Genomic DNA, 17,600 nt, shown 5'->3' on the forward strand with positions numbered 1-17,600 from the left:
TAAAATGTACCCTCAAATGCTGTACACATTTTCAAAAACCATTCATTCTAATGTAATTTTTAAAAAGAAACTGAGATAGTAAATATCTTTGTATTTAATTATTTTTCATTTTTAAAAATTATTAAACTGTCTTTCTATGTCCAGAGGTATCTGTGATTCACACTGTTCCATGACTTCACTGTAGTTTTACCTGACAGATTCTGGATTCTCACTACCATTTGCAATAACTGGTTTTAGATGTTCTGAAGGTACATCTTATTTCCAGTGACTAACCACCACCGATTTCAACAGGGAATATTTTAAGTTTTCTAACTTTTTATGTTAGCTGGGCCCCCATCAAAAAACATTTTCTCTTCTTATTTCCCCTCTTGAACATTTCCCACTCATTTACTACCTCCTTCTAGCATTCTGAAAACAATCATATTAAGATCAACAAGCTAAATCAACTGAAAAGAATTTTTCCTAAGACATATTTAATGTATTTTAGTAAGTATGTAGACATTAAAGTAACAAACAGCTTATATGATTAATGAAATACAGCAGGTACAAAAGAGGGTTTTCATAAATTATCACTGTAATACTTGTATTTTTCTTTTTCCATATAGTTAAATAGAAATTATCTTAAATATTATAGCCATACTAAATCCAAAATTTCACTTATCTTCATTACAAAAGAGACACCCTACTATACTGGTTTCATATCCAATCTAGATTAATTTAGGGTATAGACCAGAAAAGAAAAAAAATATCTTTTCAGGGTTGTTAAAAACGAAAGCAAATATTAAGTTTCTCATTTTTTTCTTACCGTGTGTGACTCTAATTCAGCAATTTTCTCAGGAGTCTCAGAACCCAAGTAATATATTCTAATCACATGGTCAGTGCTCCCTGTTGTAATGAACATACCACCTGGAGAATTAAAAAGTAAACATTGTACCAAGGAACTTAAAAAATCCTCTGGCTGCCTTCTTAGCTATATGCTAACTTACATTAACAAAAAGGCTTCAAGAAACACTAGGTTGTCTTCTAATGGTTACAGATGCAGTAACACTTCAGAGAAAATTAAGTAAAATTCAAGAAAAATAAGAGAAATATTTAAAACACAACTATATTTTTAACCCAGTAAAAATCCACCAACTATACATTAAATACAGGACTTTGGATCATAAACATTAAATGTCACAGCTTCGAGGAATTCTTTACACTGACTGTAAAGCCATAATGTTCCAAATTACTGATAAGATGACTATATCTACAATTCTCTTGATAGTATAGTGGCTACAGTGGTGTTGAGTGCAGAAACTCAAAAGCTTGGGATGATGTAAAAATTTCGTATACAGATGGTAGTGGTCATGTATACAAAATAATGTGAATATACTTAGTACCACAGAAATGTACACTTTAAAAATGGTTGTTGAAATAGTAAATTTCTGCCCTGGCTAGTGTGGCTCAGTGGATTGAGTACTGGCCTGAGAACCAAAGGGTTGCAGGTTCGATTCCCAGTCAGGACACATGCCTGGGTTTTGGGCCAAGTCCCCAGGAGGGGGTGTACAAGAGACATCCACACATTGATGTTTCTCTCCCTCTCTCCCTTCTCCTCTCTAAGAACAAATAAATACAATGTTTTTTTCAAAGCCATTATAAAGAATAGTAAACTTTGTGTTGTATTTTACCACAATGAAAAAAAAGTTTAACCAGCATGCAAGTCTTAGAAGTAGGAAAGCACTGTTTACAATATAAAAGCGTCCCCTATATGCAGCTACAGTACATATTTTCTGAACAGTTAGGGCAGGATTGTAGTATTGAACTGGGGGTGTAAAGGTTTTGTTTTTACCAACTAAATTCTGCATTATATAAAAACATATTACTTGTAAATAAGAAAAAACCTCTAAAGCTATCACATGTTAGAGTCCATACAGGTGTGTATATTATAAAATATGGTTCACATTTTTGATGTGATTCCATTAACCCTTAACCATATGCATTCTTCTACAAAACTGAAAAATATATCTTTTATAACTGGGTCATTTAGCATTTGGGGTACTCCAAACATTCCATTTTCACACATACCAGAACTGAAAGATGAACAAGATATCTGAACTCCAGGTCTGGACCTCTCAGTAAATTTAACTGGGCGATCTCTAAGAGGAAACAAAGATGTTTTTATTTTTCATCATGTTCCTCTAATGTGCAAGAATCTTAGGATAGTGGATAGACAGATTTAGAATCAATATTATTGAAACCACAAAACTGAAGCAGTCAGTAAGTACTAATCTCATAATTCAAGTTACAAATGCATTTAGCCTTGTAAATATAATTTATATCAGTATTATTATTATAGCTTTACAAATTATCATGTTATTTTCTACTACCATTACAAGTTCAAAGTCTTCTTACCAGAATAAGAAATGAAACAAATACCACTCATTACCATAATTTTGTATATAAGTTAGTCTCTTCAATATTTGGATTTATAAAAATTTTATTCTAAAATCTCTAAAATCCATTTGAAGTAGGCATGTATAATTATGCATACATATATACATAGATTATTAAGAATCTTGCAAAGCAATAAAGAAAATGAATGTACGTGACTTTTGACAAAATTTCTCACCCAATTGTAAACTTACCTGAACTTCATTGTTTTTACATGCCATTGCCAGAAACAGATTGTTCCATCAGCACCAGTAGAAGTGAGGTATCTGGTTGTGCCTTTAGTTGATGGACAAAACTAAAAAAAAAAAAAAAAATCAATTAGAGCTTTTATATTGTTATTTTAAACATAGCATATTCTAAATTTATAATCACTTTAACAAACATACTTTTAAGCAAATTGACTTAATGATTTCAGTTTTAAAAGATCACTTAAATATCCTAGATTAATGAACACCATATAAAGAATCCTCCAAAAATGGAAGAAAAAAGTTAGTCATGGAATTTAGAAAATATTTTAGTGTTAAAAGTAATTATTTTAAATGATTCAACATTACTCTTTAAGTTTATTACTTCAATACTTTTAATGGAGAAAAAACTCAAAGTCATTACTAGTTAAACCATTATAAATCTGCTAAATATATGCTTATACAGCAATAAATATGGATTTTTTCATTCCATATGAATAGGGCATCGGAAATAAATCTATAATCAATTATTAGGTAGCTAAGATCTAAGTATTTGAGTTTTAATATTTTGCTTTAAACAGTAACTTCAATGAAGTACAATATCAATTTTGTCCTTTTTAAAACTTAAATAATTTCTATTTGTTTTTTAATTTCTTAAATATGTTTATCAATTTTCAGAGAGAGGAAGGGGAGAGAGAGATCAGTGTTAGACAGAAACATAGACTGGTTGCCTCCCATGTTGTCCTGCCTGGGATTGAACCCCCAACCTTTTGGTATATGGGACAATGCTCCAACCAACTGAACCACATCAGCCACAGCAATTTCTATTTGTTTTAATGGAAAATGTAAACTAGGTCAAATCTCTGATCTTATCATATATCATATATTTAAGGTGCAAATTTAAAGGATGACTTGTGGCCCTGGCTGGTGTAGCTCAGTGGATTGAGCACGGGCCTGCGAACCAGACAATCACGGTTCGATTCCCAGTCAGGGCACATGCCTGGGTTGCAGGCCAGTTCCCAGCAGGGGCCAGTTCCCAGCAGGGGATGCATGAGAAGCAACCATGCATTGATGTTTCTCTTCCTTTCTCCTTCCCTTCCCATCTAAAGATAAATAAATTTTTAAAAAATAATAAATAAATAAATAAAGGATGACTTGTACCCTAGAGAGACCCATGAATGAAGAACCTTTACCATGTAGGACTCTCAAATTCTAATTCTCAGTATTTTACCTGTCCACAGGAAAAAAAATCACAAAGGGAAGAGCTACTGGGCTCATGATGTGGATAATATACCACAATGTTAATATAGAGTTAAGTGGCAAAGAATAAATAAAGCATACAGAATGCATGAGAAATGGTGATCACCAGTATGGACAAGAGTGAATCTAAGGAAGATTCAGAATGTTGGTTGGGGGACAATTTACAATTTTATAGCAGTAAGGTGGTCAAAGAGAAGGTCTCTCTAAGAAAGAGACATTTGCATGAATTGCTTAGAATTTGAGGGAACAAGCCACGTGAAGATCCAAGAAAGACTATCCCAGAGTCATTAAGCAGTAAAACAAAAGCAGGAGTGTAGCTAGAGTGGTCTAAAAAAGCAGAGACTGTAGCAACTAAAGCGGAATGAAAAGAGGAAACAAGTAGAAGGAGGTGAAGTAGGTCAGACAGCAAGGCACTAAGAATGTAAGTAAGGACTGTGGATCACTATAAAGACTGGCTTTGCACTTCCAGTCAAGATGTCAGCATAGGTAAATGCAATACTCACATTTTCGTAGAACATCAAAATTACAATTAAACTACAGAAAAAAACACCATTCAGAGCCACCTGAAATCTCCCCAAACAGAAACCCTACAACTAAGGATATAAAGAAGAAGCCACATGGGACTCACAGGAGGAGGGGTGGAAGCAAAGAATGGGGTGGCCCTACCCCCACAAGTGGCAGATAAAAATCAGGAAGGATAGCTCAACCTTGGAGGTCCCCCACCAGGAGTGAGGGGTCCCAGCCCCACTCCAGGCCCCACATGCCCAGGATTCCAGTGTCAGAAAGAGAAGTCCCCATAACTTGTGGCTATAAAAATGAACTCATAGACGGAGACAACAGTATGGTGATTATCAGAGAGACAGAGGGTGGGGGAAAGGAGGGATAAATGGTGACAGAAAGAGACTTGACATGGGGTAGTAAACATACAATACAATATAGAGTTGATATATTATAGAATTGTACACTTGACACCTGTATAATTTTATTAACCAATGTCACCCCGATAAATTCAATAAATATTAAAAAGTTAAAACAAACACCAGCAGAGATTGTGGCTAAGCGAGATGGAGGGCTTCTGGAATCTAAGGCACTTCCTCTGAAAGGGCCCACACATGCACTTACTCAGTCTCACTCCCTCTGAGCTCCAGCACCAGGTCAGTAGGTCAAAAGGCATCAAAGACACACAGGGAAGAACTGAAGTGTTTGGCAAATCAGGGTGAGAGCCCAGGACAGCTTTCTCCCAAAGAGAAGTGCTGTCAGAGGCCATTGTTTCTTCCGTGAGCCCTCCTTTCCCCACAGTGCCAGCAGGCAGGGCCATATCTGAGTCTCAATCAACCCGAATCATACTGTTCACCCTACCATGGTGATTCCCTGAGATGCCGACCCACCCAACTTGCCACCCTACCCAAGCTGTTTCCAGTGGCTTTTCCATACAAATGGCCTCTCTTGGTCCAGCAGCATCTGGCCTGGTTATTCCCAGGACCTCTTCTTCACTAAGTAGCCCCAGACCCCGAACTAGCAGCAGCTGGCCTTGGTCCATAGCTTGACCTCTCCTGCGCACCTCCAAGCCCATAAACAAATACCATCCATCTACAGATCACACTGTGGTTCATACCAAAAGGCCTGGGGAAGAACACAGACAATGGCTTACCTTGGCCTGCACGTCTGAAAATGCCAAAGAGCCACCACACCCAGTGGACAACTTCAGACCACATCAAAGCGCCACCAAACCACCTCCTTAGCAACACACTTAAGGGGAGGGCTCAGCACTCACCAGAGCCCTGCTCAAGCTCAACTAAGTCCTGCTCTGTGGGGTGGAACCCTGCATAGCTGATCCTCCACAGTGATAACAGCCAGTCCTTGCAGCTAACAGGACTGAGGGCAAATCCTACTCATTGACGTGTCCTCAGCAATTAAGGCTCAATAACAGGTGATGTACACAGCCTACATGGTGAAGTTTAGGGGGCACATCTGGAGTGCCCAGCTTGGGTGAACAAGGAGGCTTACCACTTGACCCTATAAGACAGCAATTACATAAAGCTACTCTACCAAGTCAAGGAGAGAAAGCAGCTCTAACTAATACATAGAAACAAACCATAGGGAGGCTGCCAATATGAAGAGACGGAGAAATACAGCCCAAATGAAAGAACAGAGCAAAATTTCACAAAAAGAGCTAAGTAAAATGCAGAGAAGTGATCTATCAGATGCAGAGTTCAAAACACGGGTTATAAGGATGCTCAAGGAACTTAATAAGGACCTCAGCAGCATAAAAAGAACCAGTCAGCAACAAAGGATACACTATTTGAAATAAAGAACAATTTACAGGGCCCTGACTGGTGTAGCTCAGTGGACTAAGCACAGGTTGCAAACCAAAGGGTCACCAGTTCTATTTCCAGTTAGGGCACACGCCTGGGTTTTGGGCCAGGTCCCCAGTAGGAGGTTCAGGAGAAGCAACCACACATTGATATTTCTCTTCCTTTCTTTCACCTTCCTTTCCCCTCTGTCTAAAAATAAATAAATAAAATATTTAGAAAAAAACAATTTACAGGAAATCAACAGTAGAGAAGGTAAAAGTCAAGAATCAAATCAATGATCTGAAATATAAGGAGGCAAAAAAAAAAAGAACAACAAAAAGAAATAATAATACAAAAAATAAAATAAAACCAAGGACAGTGTAAGGAGCCTCTGGGACAACTTCAAGCGTACCAACACTTACCTCCTGGGGGTGCCAGAAGAAAGAGTGAGCAACAGATCAAAAACCTATTAAAAAATAATGATGGAAAACATCCTGAACTTTGTGAGGGAAATAGACATACAGGTCCAGGAAGTGCAGAGTCTCAAACAAGATGAACCCAAAGAAACCCACACCAAGACATATCATAATTAAAATGCAAAAGTTTAAAGACAAAGAGAGAATCTTAAAAACATCAAGAGAAGGGACTGGCAAGAAATATTCCAAGTGATGAAAAGCAAGGAAATACAACCAAGATGACTCTACCCAGCAAAGCTATCATTTAGAATTGAATGACAGATAAAGAGCTTCCAGACAAGAAAAAGCTAAAGGAGTTCAATACCACCAAACCAGTGTTAGATGAAATGTTAAAGGGACTTCATTAACAAGAGAAAATTAAAAAGATAAAAAATATGAACAATAAAATGGCAATAAGTATATATTTATCAACAACTGATATCTAGGGGATGTAAAGTACAACATAGGGAACATAGTCCATAATATTCTAGTAACTATGTATGGTATCAGATGGATACGCGATTTTTCAGGATGGCCAGTTAGTAAGTTATATAATGTCTAGTCACTAGGTCATGTAACTGAAAGTAATATAATATTGCATTTCAAGTGTAATTGAAGAATAAAGAAATGGGAGATGGAAGGGGATAATGGGAGAAAAGAGGGAAGAGTTTTCAGGAACAACTAACTACAAAGAACACATGGACAAAACCAAGGGGGGTGGGATCAGGGGAGGGAGGTGGGGATGGCTGGGGTCGGGGGGAGTGATGGGGGAAAATGCAGACAACTGTACTTGAACAACAATAATAAAAAGTTAATAAAATGGATCAGGAAAACAAAAAAAATATTTTAAAAAATACTTTGGCTTTAACTCTGAGTTTGGAAGCTATTGAGGGTTGTGAGGGCCAAAGACATGATTTAACTACAACCTTAAAATCACTCAGTCTGTTTTTCAGAGGCTAGACTGGGGTGAGAGAAAAGGAAAGGGAGAATGAAGGAACAATTATAAGTCTATTTCAATAATCTAGTCACAGATAATTGAAATTTGAGTTGTGTGATATAGATCGTAAGAATTTGTCAGATTCTAGATATATTCCAAGGGCAGACCCAACATGATTTGCTAAGTTAGATACAGAATATAAGAGAATGAAAACCATCTGGGATGAGTACTTTGAACAACTGGAAGGATTAAAATGCCATTTGTCTGGATATAGAAAGCTTTCGGAAGAGCAGATCTGAGGAAGGAAGACTTTGAGGTGCATGGTAGATAGATATTCATGTGATGATGCAAAGTAGATAGTTAAATATACAAGTATGGAGCTAAAAGGTAATACTTGTATATTTCCATCTCATCCCAAGATGGAAATATAAGTGTGAGTGACATAAGTCTACAGAAGAAATTCAAAGCCATAAGACTTTATGCAATTACTAAGGAAAAAATGTGATAGAGAAGAGGTACCGTGAATCTCTAGGGCACTAAGATACGTAAACAAAATGAAAAAGAAACTAGCAAATGAAACTATGAAGGAATCATATAGTATCTTAAACATTTTTCATTATAAACATATAGTCATTTTTATGTTGTATAAGAGTATCTCCAAATAATAGTAATATCTCAAGAAATAATACTGTCAGATACAATGATGGGAACAAAAATATCTGATAATCTTTCAAGACAAAATCCAGGAAAGAATCTCAACTGATCAAACATTTCACATGAAATTTTTTCAAATTCAACATGCTACACTGTACTCAATCCTTGCTAGCTCCTCATAAGCAGGTAATACATTATTTAAACAACACACACACAAAATGACTGGTGAACTTATTTGCAAGTAAAGAACAAAGTAAATGGGAGTAGCTAGCTAGCTCATCCACAAAAGTGGTCTCCTTGACCAAAGTATAAAAGACCTTCTTTTTAGGATTCCTCTATTTCCCTTCCAACCCAAATAAGAGGACAGTAGTTCAGCCTAGTGTGGTTAAATAAAAGTTCTTTGGTGGGGAGGAGGTATCCAGGACTTCCACTATCAACATCTGGTAAAAAATATTGTATGATCAAGCATTGACAAGAAGTCAATATACTTTTATGTCAAATATCAAGCAGAAAGAGAAAAATCAGTGAAACTAAAAATAAAGTTGTCCTAACATTAAACTTCTCCCTCTCCCTCTCCCTGTCTCTCTAAATCTGCCTGAAAAGCATCTTGGATTAAATGTTAACACAAAGTATGCTAATATGCAAGTTAGAACCTGTTTATATCCTGACTAACAGGTATTACTATTGCTCCTCAAAGCATTTACAAGCTTCTCCCCTCTTCACAAATATGACTGAGACAAATAAGATGTCTCACACTGTATTTGACAATCCTTTTTCAGTGACCTTTTTTACTTATCTATAAAGGGAATAGATTTATATGAAACAGGAACTTGAAAAACACCTGTGTACAGGGTAGGAACAAAGCCTGTAAGAGGTCAACAGTTTCCTGTTGGCCATTCTTTGAAATATTATCTACACAATGTAACAGAAGCAAGAGAATTCTCATCCTTATTACATATGTGAGAGGTTATCTTTTCATTTTTCTCACCTGTATGGAAGTAATAGAAGCTGAATGGCCTTGAAGGACTGCAACTGGTGCACAAGTTCGAAGACACCACACTCTTACAACCTTGTCACAGCTGCCTGCGGCAATAAGAGTGTTCTCATAGTTAACAGCCATGTCGGAAATTTCAGCAGAATGCCCTCGAAGTGTAGCGAGAAGGCGTCCATCATCTGTTGCCCAAATTTTCACCAAACAGTCATCTGAACCCTATTATGACATGAAAAGACAGACATTTACAATGAAGCAGAAGTTCCCCCTTCCCAGAAAACCAGAGACAAAGAGAAGACTTTGTTACTTCTAAGTGTCTACTTTTTAGTCTCTTCTCTCCATATAATATGGCTCCAGTAGCAAATACAAATGATGTTCAAATGATAGCACTGACAAAACACTGTCCAAACTCACAATGGTGTTTCTGAAGAGCTCCTCTAAACTACTACCAATGCGGACAAATAAAAATAAAAAATTCGGTCACTTTGAACTAATTTAACATTAAGAATATCTGCCTTTCTTAGGAAGCCCTTTTTCCTTAATTACTTGAATATTTTTTCTACAAATGCTTAGAAATTTAACCTAAAGACTATGTGCATTTCTCAATAAACATGAGACTTTTTCTTGACAATCTCTGATGACAATATGTTAATCTTCCTATTGAGAATCTCTAAAGAGCTTAAAAAATAGTGAAGAGCAATTTTACTCCAATTTGGAAAATAACCTATTTAAAAATTATTTTTATAGCATGATGGCAATCATCAGCCTCACTGTGATCATCAATAAACAAATACTTAGCTGATGCATTATGAATCATGAAAATGTCGATGGAAGATTTTGCAATAAACTTCAAGGAGCTAATAACTTAAAATGCAAACCACTTCGTTTGTTGTAGCATAGAAAATGAAAAAGAAAATTATGCCATTACCTACATTTCTGTTAACTTAGTACTTAAGTCATGAGACTAAGCCTTTTTTGGGAAATATTAGTGTGCTACAGTTCTGTACTGGAAATCACACAGTATGATCTGGTTAATGAAAACCCAGTTTTAAAAATAGAACTAAAGCCAAAGAAAGATATATACAATAACTGTAATTTTCATTCTTAACTGTAATACAGGTTCAACTGTTCAACCATAAGGATGATGTAATCATTAATTAAGCAGAACTGGGACTAATTATACTAAGTGACAAATGGAAAATGCATATTAATAAATGTTTGCTAAAATGAAAACTAAATTGAGTAGATAAAACTTCTTTCACATAAATTAACCACCTCTATACTACAGGCCTTCTGAAGATTTAATTTGTTAAACTAGATTTTCCTAAAGATAAAGGACATTGTAGTTCACACTCATTTACTGATATAGAATGAGAAAAGGTGTTCAATTTCCATTCATCTTTCATTATATTCGTGTCTAAGAAGGATAAACTGCTTATAAAGCATAATTCAATGCCATGAAGCATAGGTTCAATTGTTGTTAATCTCTAGCATTGTAAACTAGTACAAATTTTAAACTCACTGTAAAAATTCTTCTCCCACTTCGGTCAAATGCTACACAGTAGACAGATGACAAGTGCCCCAGAATTCTCTTATGCATCTTAATGTGCTGGTAAGCAGATGAAGGGAAAATATGGCTGAAGCGACTACATCCTGTTAATTGTCTGGCAGAGGTGATATTCACTGGAAAATATAAAATGAGAGATTCACTTCTTAAAACCGGAAAGTGAAATGCACTCCATTAAGTTAAATACTGAATATTAATATGAGATAAACAGGATGCAAATACCACAGCAATTCTACCCTGTGAGAAGTCTAAATTCCATTATACATTTCATGATTTTATAACCTCAAGTTCACTACCACAAAGCATTAAGAACACTCTTCTTTTAAATCCCAGAAGTCTCACTTTATTTGTCTAAGTATGGTTTTTCAAACATATTTCCATTTTGCCTTTCATGGTATACAATAGCCAAAGAACTGTCACTTTAAATATATAGCTAAGTCTTACTATTATGAGAATGGTAAAATAGAAAAAAAACTACATTTAGTTAAGTATAATACATCTTAAAAATTATATAGGGAATTTTTCCTGTCCTCACACCCATCCACCCCAAATATAGCTATCCAAAACATTCAACAGCAATATAAAGAGGCTTATACAGTAAAAAGAGAAGGAAGCTATGAAATCACATAGGTTCTCAGTAATAAACAATTCTTTCTAGGCCTGTTTATAGGTTCTTGACTCTTTGGTTTCTGAAACTGTAGGGTCTCCCTCTAGTTACCACTGAACTTTGAGGCTTCATCTACTATGAGGTCATCTTAGATTCTGTATCCATTTTGTCTGTTTGTTTTTTGTCTTATAGCTAATTTTCTTTAAAAGAAGCCAGAGTAAAATATAAGTCTGCATAATTCTCTTTCCAATGCTGCCTAGATGCTTTTCACTTCCCTCAAATGCCTCAATCCCCATGCAAGGACTTACAAGCACACACTTGTTTTGTGAAATTTTTCCAGTCTTCCCTTATATTTAACATCCCACACAATATATTCTCATCAAAACATAAGGTCCTTGTAAGTTCAAAATGACCTTGAAGCATTTCCCTTGTGCATAAATAATATAGTATAAATGATGAACTTTATGTTGAAGCGGGGCAAAATTAAGGCAAGAATTTAGTAGCTAAATTAGCACAATCAGAACCATGACACAGTAAAAAACTAAAAATTCAATGCCTCAATCTTAAGAGCAATGAAATCTTTTTTTTTCACACAAAGGTAGATCCACTGGTCATTTTAAACTGACAAAATGACAAAAACATGAATGATGAATAGCAAAATCAACAAAACTTTTAATGCAAACCATGAGAATTAGAGATCCGACAATTTATATAATGCTAAGAGATGCTGAGTAAATAATGGTAAAAAATCTACAAGCATCAGTTCCAGCTAAAAGAATTTCTTTTTGGAAGCTATTTCCCATCCCAACCTCTAAAAATTTCCACAATTATAAGATAGGAAAAGCATGCATCATCACTTTGGGACTTCAGTGATCTTTATTCTTCAATCAAACATTTCTTACTGCTTTGAGTTCCTTGAAACAATCATCCATTAATTACTTTTGGTTTGCTTTTTCTATACCTATTTTGCAAATAGGTAGAGAAAAAGTCATGTTACTTCAAGGCAGGGTTGTCAACATTGTCTTTCTCATGTAGTCTCCATATACCCACTATTTTTCAGTACTGCTGCTTCTTGCTTTCCTCAAAAATCTACAGAGCACTTTATCACGAGCATTTTCCTCAGCTGACTATAAAGATACCATTAAAATGAGTTCATTTTTTACCAATCCTTGAGTATTTTACTAGAAAGAAGTAGATCTCATTCTTCTAGAATAAATATTATTATATAGGTTCTTTGCAGGAGGGAAATGCTCAAATCATTATTCCTTTTCTGAAATGTAACAATAAAATGAAGGGAATCACAATTATCACTGTGTTGTATCTGAATATCTCTATCAAATGCACTATTTGAGCAAACTGTTTCCTCTATTATATGCATGATGCAAATTTAGAGATTAGCAATTAACTTTCACCCTAACAATGTAGAATAAAGCATTAATGAGAAATAACAAATAAAAACATCCCACAATCCTATGCTAATGTCTACTATAATGTCATTATTGCATTGCCACTACTATTAAGTCCTCCAAAATCTACAGGGCTTAAAAGGTATGTAATAAGTTTTAAAACATATAGTTAATTACCTTCATTAATTACATATTTTAATTATTTCAAAAACACTATAATGGGTAAGAAATGTTATTTCAGCCTCATTCACTGCTAAAGAATTTAGTGCCACAGATCACAAAAAGTGAAATGGCAAACAACAGTTGAAATAAATAATTTAACAAAAGTTTAGTCACAACAAAATGCCTGCTTCTCCACCCACTGTGGTTAAGGATTTAGCAGCATTTGAAAAACTGTTATGATACCTTTCTGTCTGGGGAACTGAGAAGGTTATGGTCTGGTTCCAATAATCAATTATAGTAATGTTAACAAATTCAAGGAGTTGACAAATTAATGAAATGTATATACATACAAAATATTCTATTCAGAATCCATGTCTCCTAAATCTTTTTCATTAAAATTTTATAGGATAAGCTTCTACACTATTCTCTAACAAAAGATAAGATACATCAACAAACTTAGTGATAGAACAAATTGCTTGGATTCAAGTAAGAACATGATACAACTTAATGTGTGTACTTTACAAATTTATGAAGTCATAGATATCAATTGACAGGTATCAATGGAATAATTGTTTTCTTTCTTTAAAATGTGTTTGTTGACCACCTACTATGACCTAAGCACTGTGACAGACACTGAAAATACAGCTTATGAACAAGTCAAGCAAGATCTCTATCCTCAGGGAATATACATTCCAAAGGGTAAAGCTTTCATCATTTACCTGATTTTAGGAATGAATAAGATACTTTTTAATGGAGAAAATAACCCACAGAAATATACAGCTCTTAAAGTGTGTTTTTTTTCTAATAAGCTCTGCAGATGATCCTGATACTGTGCCAAGTTTGAGAACTACTAATTCTACTCCAACCTTTCTTCCCACGGAATTATCAGCCAGATGGCCATTCAGCCTCTGCTTAAACACTTCTAGTAAAGAGATGATTATTTCTCAAAAACGGCAGTTCACATGTTGAGCTGCTCTAATTTTGGGTAAACTCTACCCTTAACTGAGCTAAATCTCTTTCCCTGTAATGTCCAGAGAACCATACATACTGGCTCTGTCCTTGGGAGCTAAACTAAAAAAATAATAAAATAAAATATTGTCACATGGTAACCCATGAAATATTTAAAGATAGCTATCATTTTGTCTTAAGTCTTCTCTCAACATGAGGTTCCCTCTGTATTACTCATAAACACTTCTCCTTCCTATCATCCCCTATAGAAAAACACCCTTTCACCATAAACAGTATTGTGGTTGTTTTTTTTTCTTGGTAACATTGTTATTTCATCAATGTCTGAGCCTCTCAACAAGAGCTGACAGTATTCCAGGGGTCTGATTAGCAGAGTACAGTGGATTACTTCCAGCTACCCTTTTGTCAATGAAATTTAAGATTACAAAGAATACATTAGTTTTCTAAAATAGCTGCCTTATAATAGCCATTATATTACCTATGCAAGAGGAAATAAAGTTAGTTGGCTTTAGTATTTTTTGTAAGCATATCTAAGTTCCCAGTGATCATCTCTTTTTTTTCTGAGAGTACACAAAACATGTGTTCGATAAACCTGCCTAAATTTCTGCCAGGGGTTAAAGCTAAATTCATCCATCTATCATTTCTAGGATCTATTTTTTGTTCACTTTTGTATACTTGCCCATTGGATAAAATGTCATTTTTCATGTCCATTCTGATTTTACAAAAAATTACCTTCCAGCAAGAACTAGTTCAGTGTACAAGGATTTATTTGGGCCTCTGATAGCAACAAGGTACTCACATATATTAGGCTTTTTCTTTGACCATATGTACTCCACCCTTTACAGTTTAGAAATCATTTGCTTTTTTAACTTTACTTTTATTGTTGACACTATTACAGATATCCCTATTTGTCCCTCTCTGCCCCTGCAAGCCTGACCCCCACCCCTTCCCCTCTGGCCATCACCACACTGTTCTCTGGGTTATCCATACATGTTCTTCCGCTAACCCTTTCACCTTCTTTCACCCAGCCCCCCCTTCCACCTTCCCCGACAGCTGTCAGTCTGCTCCATGTATTTCATTCTCTTTGATAAAGAAGACTTCAGCAAAACATGGTTATCTATAGCTATCACACTGTAGCTATGAATCTACACTACCTGTTCCTATTCAGTAAACCTACAGGTTCCCTCCCCATATGCTAATTAGAACCTAAAAGGTGTTTTGGGGTGTTTGTGTATGTGTAGAACTACATGAAATTATTTCTATTCACCAAGTTTCCACATATAAAACTAATAATCTTAAATATCTCAACATTAATAGCTATAATTGGAGTGGGGGATATTGAACTTCAGTTTGATGTAGATATCCTGTCGTTTACTTCTCACTGAGAAAGCATCAGCCATACTGTCCACTCTGTAGTATAACCCCACGTACATTTCTCCCTCCTTTTATCTTTACCCACTGCTTTTCATATTATAACCACATCTTGGTCTGTGAATTTCTTAATACATTTAATATTAATATTCACCACTAGTCCCCTCACTTTCCTATTCGTCCTGTTTACTTAGAACCAAGTATAGCCACTCTTCTTTACATTTTAAGCACTAAAATTTCTAGTTCACTTTGTGTCAATAGATCTAATACTTATAAATATTTTACCTAACCTTAATGTTCTACAATACTTCACCATATCATTTTTTAAGCTGGGTAATTTTACCACAGATTCCTAACTCCTGTGAAAAATACCTCAAAGCACACCCCCTTCAAGTTTCTCCATACATGAAAGAAAGAACATTATTTGACCAAAGGAAAAAAAAAAACATCAGGAAGCCTATGCTGAAACATACTGAAACAATTACATAACAAGTAGAGAGGACCAAAATTGTAAAGTAGTAAAGAATCTCTTAAAGACTTTATTTATTTATTTTTGGAGGAGGGAAGAGAAGGAAACCAACATCAACATGTGAGAGGTATATGGATCAGTTGCCTCTTGCACGCCCCCAACCAGGGACCACCTGGTCCACATGCAGGCATGTGCCCCAAGGACCCTTCAGTTCAGAGGTTGGCACTCAATCCACTGAGCCACACCAGCCAGGGGTAAAGTAGTAAAGAATTTAAAAATTCAAGAAAGTAGAAAACCAGTAATAAGGTATTAAGTATCTGTTATTTTATACTAAATGAAAGGTTTTATATTTTGTATACGTAATAAAGGAGACAACTGTACTTGAACAATTTAAGATGTAAAAAAGTTAAATTATATTTCTAAAATATTTTAAGAATCATACTTTATTAGTTAATCTATTCAAAAATGCTTCCATTTTAGAACTAAAATGAGCATTTCTTATACACTCTCATACTCCACATTATTTCTTGCTAGGACACAAGCATCAATAGCAGAATCCAAATTTAAAGTGCATTAGGGGAGGAACGTCAGCACCATGGCTGGTGAGTCCTTTTTCTCTTGCCTTTAAGTAACAAATAAATGAACATTAATAGCCAAACAAAGTGCGTCTGCACATTACATCACAAAATATCTGGGAGGTTTATCTCCAATTACCCATCTAAAAGTGGGCAGACAGGACTTCAATAGGGGCTACAGACCCAAGGGGTTGGGTGAATCTGCCCCACCCCATACCCTGCAATGGTGGAGTTGGGGGGGGGGACAGGGCCCTGGAGAGTACAAAATTAAGGGGATACCCACAGTTCATAGAGAATTTATAGAGGCCCAGCCTGCCTGAAGGGAAAATCCAGAAGGCCATCAGAATGGGAAAGAAATGAATTTGGACACAGAGGAGAGAAGTTGTCAGGGTGGCACTCACTCCTTCCCAGGGCAACACTGTAAGGGGCTGGGTTTTCGGCAGCTGCATCAGTGCCCTCACAGGCAGGGGAAGTGGAAAACAGCAGCCTCCACCATGGAAGAGATGTAAATCAAAAGTATTCGGGGACTCCCTGGCTGCCCCACCTGTGCAGGTTGTGGTTGGTACGGACTGTTTCTCAGGCAGCACCCACATTTCTTTATTCTTATTTTAATCTTTATTGTATTTTTTCCATTACCATTTAGTTCCCTTTTACTCCCCTCCCTCTAGCACCTAGATTTCTGAGGATAGACCTCCTTCCTCCATTGGGGGAAGGGAGAGGAAAGGAAGGAGGCAGATAAAAATATTGAAGAGCACTGAATGAACATGATTCTTGCCATCTGCTTTGGAATTCAGCAGGAGGTCCACCCACGGATCTCTGGTTGTTCCCCACTAGAGGACCTCCCTACTGGACAGTGGGTACCCTCAAAGCCCCAAGTAGTAAGCCTACCCCCCAACTCTGCTTCCAGTTCCTTGTGCATGTTCCCAATGCACCTAGGAGAATCAGCTCCAGAAGATACCACACACTTGAGCTACTGTGCCACCTTTTGGAACACAAAACAAAGGTTTCTGATAGCCTATTGAATCATAAGAACCAAAAATGACACAAAACCTTAATGAAGGAGGTATCTGATACTTCAAATGCAAAAGCAGAAGTTTGTACCTTCAAACGCTATGAAAAATTAAGGAAACAGTGCCACAAAGAGAAAATAACAATTCCCCAGTAAGTAAACTCAAAGGCACAGAATACTGCAAGTTACCTGATAAAAACTTAAAATAGCTGTTATGAAAAAACTCAACGTGCTACAAAAAAAAACTCAGAAAGACATT

General features: G+C 36.0%; 1 protein-coding gene across 1 annotated transcript in view; it reads right to left on the bottom strand.

The window, feature by feature from the left end:
- The window catches only part of BRWD3 (bromodomain and WD repeat domain containing 3), a 102,066-nt gene that overhangs the window by 56,847 nt on the left and 27,619 nt on the right, over positions 1–17,600 (bottom strand). Inside the window, exons 7-11 of the mRNA XM_037047770.1 lie at positions 10,732–10,892; positions 9,207–9,428; positions 2,628–2,728; positions 2,068–2,138; positions 806–906 (exon numbers count right to left, since the gene is read on the bottom strand). Coding sequence (XP_036903665.1) covers positions 806–906; positions 2,068–2,138; positions 2,628–2,728; positions 9,207–9,428; positions 10,732–10,892 — 656 coding nt within the window. The remainder of the gene's footprint in view (positions 1–805; positions 907–2,067; positions 2,139–2,627; positions 2,729–9,206; positions 9,429–10,731; positions 10,893–17,600) is intronic.

This window comes from Sturnira hondurensis, unplaced genomic scaffold (genome assembly GCF_014824575.4).
Source record: "Sturnira hondurensis isolate 20B ecotype Veracruz unplaced genomic scaffold, ASM1482457v3 Scaffold0006301, whole genome shotgun sequence".
Lineage (NCBI taxonomy): Eukaryota > Metazoa > Chordata > Mammalia > Chiroptera > Phyllostomidae > Sturnira > Sturnira hondurensis.